General features: G+C 29.6%; 1 protein-coding gene across 1 annotated transcript in view; it reads right to left on the bottom strand.

The window, feature by feature from the left end:
• The window catches only part of LOC125032896 (adenylate cyclase type 5-like), a 51724-nt gene that overhangs the window by 505 nt on the left and 43719 nt on the right, over positions 1-7500 (bottom strand). Inside the window, exons 13-17 of the mRNA XM_047624282.1 lie at positions 7072-7181; positions 6561-6780; positions 6241-6372; positions 5534-5658; positions 1-3934 (exon numbers count right to left, since the gene is read on the bottom strand). The exon at positions 1-3934 is cut by the window's left edge and continues 505 nt beyond it. Of these exons, the coding sequence (XP_047480238.1) occupies positions 3749-3934; positions 5534-5658; positions 6241-6372; positions 6561-6780; positions 7072-7181 (773 nt within the window). The 3' untranslated portion in view covers positions 1-3748. The remainder of the gene's footprint in view (positions 3935-5533; positions 5659-6240; positions 6373-6560; positions 6781-7071; positions 7182-7500) is intronic.

The raw sequence follows: 7500 nt of genomic DNA, 5'->3' as shown, positions 1-7500 counted from the left end.
TCAAAATATATTTTTTTAATGAAATCTTGCACAAATGAATTGAAGAACTTAAAACTTTATTTTATGTGTCAATTATCTATCTTGTTTAAAGAATAACTGTCTGTCGTGTATCAAAAGCAAAATAATAAAATCTTACAACTCGAGAATATAACTGAAATGTGAAATACAATCATCTTGATATCATTATGGAGCACAGAAATACCAAAATGTTTCTCTGTAAAGCCAATAAACATTCTGTTGGTCATGTTTCCCTTTATATTCTCAACCTGAAAAAAAGCATTTCTTGAGCTTCTGATATTATTAAAAGTGACATTATTCAAGGATGGATTTCTGATTGAACACAACAGAAACTAAGTTCCCCAAAAAGAGATAGAGAGAAAAAAAAAAAAAATTACAGTCATTTATTAAAAGCGTACAAATCTTTTATGCTAACAACACCAGTGTCTCGGCATACCCTTTCTTAATTTCCTTCCGACAGTTCCGAGTGGGTAGGGCATTTTTATCCCCTTCATTCTATTGATAATATAGATAGCATTTAATATATTTCCATCTTTGGCACATCCCATTTCATTTAACAAAATCATTTGTCTTAATATATTAAACTCTGAATAATTTCTCCATTAATTCATAATAACAATTATAATCAAATATAGATAACTATACACTTACAACATGATATAACTGAAAAAAGTGGCAAATCTTGAAGAAATAGACAATACATACAAATGGCGAAAACATGCATTATGTATCATTATGCAGATTATTACCACAGCCATTTCCTTCTACATGTTCACAAAAGAGTGATAGTAAAAAGTGTCAGTTTCCTATCTTTGCACATGTAGTAAAACTACCAAATATCCACATGCTGGTAAAAATACAGTAGGCCTTTCATATGTTCTTTTCCATCATGTTAAGACAGGATTACACGAGCCACATCTGCCAAAAAAGAAAGTGTTTCAAATTGTGGGATCTGATCTATGGAAGGCAAGCTGGATGTATGGAAGTAGACAGATTTTGTGATCTAATATCAACATGCAAAAAGGATCGCACTTTGGAAGCATTTAGGAGATTTTTTTTTTTCTTCTTTTTTAATGCTCTCTTACTACATTCCTTTGTATATACTCTTGATGCATTGCCTTAGCTTGTTCCTGCATACAGAGAAAACAAATGATTTACATCACACCACATATTTCGAGAAAGAGCAGAGTGAGAGCACACCATATATTATGAAATTATTTATAACATTTTCTCATCCGAGCAGTAAAACACTGTAGAGGGTTACAAACTGTAGTTAAAAGTCGTCAATGCAAGTCTTGACAGATATATATATATATGTAATTTTTTTCTACCTTCCTCTATACATCGTGGAGTTTGATTAGGAGGTTCTATACAGTTGTATTCTATTTATGGCACAATCAAGCTCTTCCATTTTCTCTTTGAGGCAGAAAATTTCTTATAATGTTTCAATGACTTACAGAAATTGATACAACCCAAGTTATGCAACAGAAATAATCTGGAATAAAAATGAATCTTGTATCATTTTTAAATATACCAATTAAATTGTAAAATGAAATGTTTTCAATCCTAAATGAACCAAAAATCTTTGTAAAAACTGCATACTATTTTTTGATAGTGGGATAAAAAGCACTGTTCTACAGCATCTTGATTAAGTTCTTCTGAATGAGGCCTCACATTGGTGAAAAACAAATCTTAAAACAGCTATTGCTGAGAGATGTGAGTTACATCTAAATCTAAGATCATTACCCTCTCTGTGGCTAATACTGCATTTTATAGCATACTGCTAATGTTCTGTATTGCATGAGCTTCCATATCTGTAAAATATGACTTTACATTTTTACATTTTCTTGTTTATTCCATTTTATCTGCAATGAACCACAAATGGACCTTGCATGTAGGAAGAGACAAGTAAATGTAAATTTTCATCACCACAATAATTGCAATACATTTCTCCTTAAGTAGTTGAAAAAATATATATACTCAAAATCTCTGAATTCCTCCCAAATGCAGCTTACCACGTGGTCCCATTTACTAAACATGAGCTTGTCTTTTCACTGTCTAATCTACTTATGAAATGCCACATTTGAATAACCTCCTACACCACATAAACACTATAGGATGACACCCTTATATACATATATGTATAGCTATGTACAGTACATGTCCTGTCAATGAGCCATATCCTTCTTAGCAAGGTACAGTATTTTTCATTGAAAATCCAATGGGAAGGGAGTGTTGTAAATGCCTGTATTTACAATAGGAAGCAATATTGTTTACAAACATACACTTTAGAATTGTATGCAAGAACATGCAATTCAATAATATCAGTAATTTACATATATCAAAAGCATGTCTGGCAAAAAGTTTTGTCATCACGAGCAAATCTAGTCTTATGTAATAAAAATATTTTTATTCAAATTCTTGATGTAAATTAGTAGGAAAGAGTTTGTAGACTTCAGTTCAGTGAATATCATCCGAGAAAGTGGACTGTATTTTCATTACTGAACTTTCATGTACTGGCCTGGCTGATATAAACTATCATTGGCTGCTTGGATCTCTCCTGCCAACTTTAAGTCTGATAATACAATAAAAGCATAGTAAAGGAGCCATTTTGAAACACTTTCGTAAGTACTAAGAAGAATGTTACATATTTGGTGGCATTACGTTAGTATCACAACCATAGAATATAAATATACATCTTGCATTCTGATAAAGACATTTTCTTCTCCACAAAACAAATCAAGGCATTCACAGCATACAAGTAGATAAGGTCTAGTATGTATATTGCAACAAATGTGTCATGGTAAGAGACAAATCTATAATACACAAGGCTGTGATACAGTTACATGAGATTCAAGTACACATTTACTACATGTATGGTCTCTGTGCCACAGCTCAGAAGATTCCTTACTACTCCTACAGATGTTGCACATTATATTTGATGATAGACTGTTACCCTCATGCTTCTGTAGGTCACTGAAGAACCACTCTTTTTCATTTTACCTTTTTTTTTTTGTGTGTGTGTGTGTGTGTGTGTGTGTGTGTGTGTGTGTGTGTGTGTGTGTGTGTGTGTGTGTGTGTGTGTGTGTGTGTGTGTGTGAAAAGATGCAATGCAACCTATTCATAAATTTCAAATGCAAGAAATTATTTTGACTAGATATACTACTCAAGAAATACTCCATTCAGCCTGTAGCTATGGAAAAATAATAACAAAAATGTCAATATCAAAATCACAGAAAAAATATAGATGCCATAAATTTTACAGAAATAATTTGAAACAGTTAGAAAAGTAATATATGGATATATATCTATATCTATGTCTGTGCTTGTGTGTGCATGTGAGCATTGCTGCAAATTTTTTTTTTTTTGTGTGTGCGTGAGTGTGTGCCTGCATGCACGTGTGTGTGAATTTAAAAGAAAAGTAAAACCAGTATCATTATTATTGCTATACTACAGTTTACAGTATACGCAAAAAATGTTTTACCTTACATAACCCCGAAAAATTTATTCCCTGAAGATATGAAAATCAAAAATTTACAAAAATCTCTAAATAACCTTTTAATACTGTGTAGAAAAATGACAAAAGAGCATAAACATTACTACCCCCCCTACTTCTCTGTGAATGTCCTACTTTGTTTGCTTCAATTTCCCCTCAACTGAGTATGGCTGTGTATATGTGTATATGTGTGTGTGATTCCCAACACCAGCACAGCTCCTATTAGTGTTTTCCCTATGTATGGTTCTCAGCAGCAGCCTCCTTCGTCCCCGAGCTCGAACAGTCTTCTTCAATGATGTCGTGGCTTCGACCATTGAGGAAGTATGTTATCATGTCTCCTTTTCCTTTCACCTTTATAGTTCCTCTACAGGATAATGGATATCCCTTCTTGTGTAAAATCTGGTACACCTCTTGGGTTACCTGTTGGTTGAGAGCATTTATTAGGACTGTTATGCTGACACTTTTAAAGTAATAATACTGATATAAATACATCTATTAGTGATACAAACAAGTTTAGCAGATAATCAAATATTTTAGAAAAGGTCCTTGATTGCTTTCATTCCTTTACAAACATAAGAATATCTTATATTGCTGTTAGAAATGTTAATAACATTATAATGACTAAACTATCTATAATGATAAAAACAGCATCAATATTGATAGCATTCCTAAGATAAAACATTTTTCCCTAAAACTCAAGGAAAAATGAAAACAGGAGAAATTACAAGGTCTATAACTGACTCCTTACTGGGTCTAGAGATATTTTACATTAAACACTACAATTTCCTGGTGCCACTGGGTTATAAGTTGTAAAAACTAATGCATCAACGGATATGATATAATATATGAAAAGTCAACACAACTATCTACTCTGTAATTTCAGTGAACAACCAAAAAAGAAATGTCTTTTACATATGTATTTCCCAGTCTAATATCACATCTTGATATGGTTGTTTATAATTCCTAGTGTTAAAAATGTAATCATTGAAGGTACTGATCAAGAATTCTTTTCAAGATCCCTTCTATCTATATGTATTTATACTTATGCATATATATGTATATATATGTATATATATATATATATATATATATATATATATATATATATATATATATATATATATATATATATATATATATATATATATATATATATATATATATATCTAAATAAATCTATCTATCTATCTATCTATCTATCTATATATATAATACATATACACATATATATACATATATACATTTATACATAAATACATATATATATATATATATATATATATATATATATATATATATATACACATATCTAAATAAATCTATCTATCTATCTATCTATCTATCTATATATATAATACATATACACATATATATACATTTATACATATATACATAAATACATATATATATATATATATATATATATATATATATATATATATATATATATATATATATATATATATATATATATATATGTATATATATACACACACATATATATATTTATATTTATATTTATATATATATATATATATATATATATATATATATATATATATATATATATATATATATATATGTATATATATATACACACATATATATATTTATATTTATATATATATATATATATATATATATATATATATATATATATATATATATACATATATACACATATACATTATATATACATAAATATATATATATATATATATATATATATATATATATATATACATATATATATATATATATATATATATATATATATATATATATATATATATTATATTTGTTTTACAAACAGTAATAATGCACAGGAGATATGCTTTTCTAAGTGTGAGAGCTGAGGCATAACTAGGGAGGACTGCACCAGCATGCTCTTTCATTCAATAAATTTCTTCTATTGGAACTTGCCCACTAGGATGGCAAATCTAAGGCTACATCCCACCCCACAAACAAAAAGTATTAGCTACACCCTTATTTAACAGTATATGATGACAAGATTCTTACCTGTATTTTATCTAGCTCACCCGTTGAATCCATTCTTGACGCTACATTAACTGCATTTCCCCATATGTCATACTGGGGCTTTCTAGCACCTATAACTCCAGCCACAACAGGACCTATATTTATACCTGTAAAAGACAATTGATTAGATACATATTCTCAACATGAGTTAGCACAATAAAAATATAATATAAACCTCTTTTTTTCTTCTCTCTTAAAAGTACATGTAATTAGCACATACACTCAATAATATATACATCTTCCTTTCTTCTCTGTTAAAAGTACATGTAATTTGTATGAGCCTGTGTATAGAACTCAAGATTTTCATAAAATTTCCTTTTCATTCATACTACAGTCAAATGGGTTTGTTACTATACTATGGCCAGTTCAACTGCAATATATGATTAATTGTATATAAGCACAAAATTAATATAAAATGAATTCACTATATTCATATCCTATGAATAATTCTCTTGCATTTATTATAAAGGAAATATCCAATATAATACGTTCTCATTTCACTTCAAGTAAATAATGTAGCTAGCTGATAGATTATGGAATAATTGATTTTTTTTTTTTTTTTTTTTTTTTTTTTATAGGGCCATCCCCTTTAGAAGTATTACAAATACCAGTAACATAGTCTATTCTACAATCGTTCACTATGTAAAATACAACTTATAAAAGTGTAAAAAAGTACATTAAATACTTGCCTATTCTTATTTTGAAGTTATTAAAGGAATGTTCATTTACATACTCCAGTTGGTCTCTTATCCGCAGAGCATAGTCAGCCATAGCTGTCACATGACGGAAATTTTTCAAATCCCTAGTAGATTTTGTGAGTCCTGTAAAGAAATATAATGAAGTGATTTGAGGCTGGTATTTAGAAATACTATCAAAATTATGAGAAAAAAACAACATTTGTGTTAGTATAATCCAAACTATGTTAATATATGACATAAATCTCCTTTTATTATGTCAATATTGTTGCATTACGTCATTAACTTTAGTAAGTATGACAAAATATATATACCAGCAGCTGCCATGTAAGTGGCACCAGTGGATTTTATTTTTTCAATCCACTTGAAGTGTTCCTCTTCAAGAAGCTCATCGAAGTCTGCTATGATTTCATTGAGAAGCCGCAGACATTCTACTCCTTCATTATTGGACTCAAGTTCAACATAAAAGTCAGAGAAATTTGGGATGGAAGCAAATAAGATGCAGACACTTTCACATTCTTCATGGTAAAGTTCCTGCAGTCAGAAAAATAAAATATATATAGATATGTATATGCTGTTTACTTGTAATTCATATGAATGCAGAGCTTATTATGTAACTACAATGGCAATTTGAAAACCAACTTTTAATAATCCATTTTACCTTTCATGTAACTATATCATACTACAGAAGCCAAACTGTATCTTTTAATGCTCTCTTTAAAGTAGAAATCCATTGCATAACACTTGCTTCCATACTGACTGACAGAGCAACACATAAAACAAGTAACATATATATGACACAAAAATATTATATATCGCACTTACATCTGGTGCTCTGTCTGTGCACAGGAAATGAACAGCAACATGCTCTGGTAGAATGTTAGCTATCAGTTTCCTGTTATAGGCTTGCAGATGTTCAATTTCATCTTTCTCCTCTGCAATAATAATAATAATAGTTATTGAAATATAAGAGCTGGATTACATTACTATTTTTTCTTCTTCTTTTAATGTAGTGCTGAAAGGTCTTTATGATAATCTAAAGAGAAATGTTAGTGTGCAACTGTAAAGACCATGTAAAGTCATTTTAGGTAAAAATATCTTGAAAATATTCCAGGAAATAATGTGTGATATTTTGCCTAAAAAACTGCTGTGAGTGCAATGTATCATGTTAAGGGGTTGGGAGATCAGAGGGTATTTTGGCAAAGACAATAGAGGCTGAAAGGCTTGTTCGGAATTGTCATGACAGATCCAGGA

This window comes from Penaeus chinensis, chromosome 15 (assembly GCF_019202785.1).
Source record: "Penaeus chinensis breed Huanghai No. 1 chromosome 15, ASM1920278v2, whole genome shotgun sequence".
NCBI lineage: Eukaryota > Metazoa > Arthropoda > Malacostraca > Decapoda > Penaeidae > Penaeus > Penaeus chinensis.
This window is presented reverse-complemented; position numbering and strand designations above follow the sequence as displayed.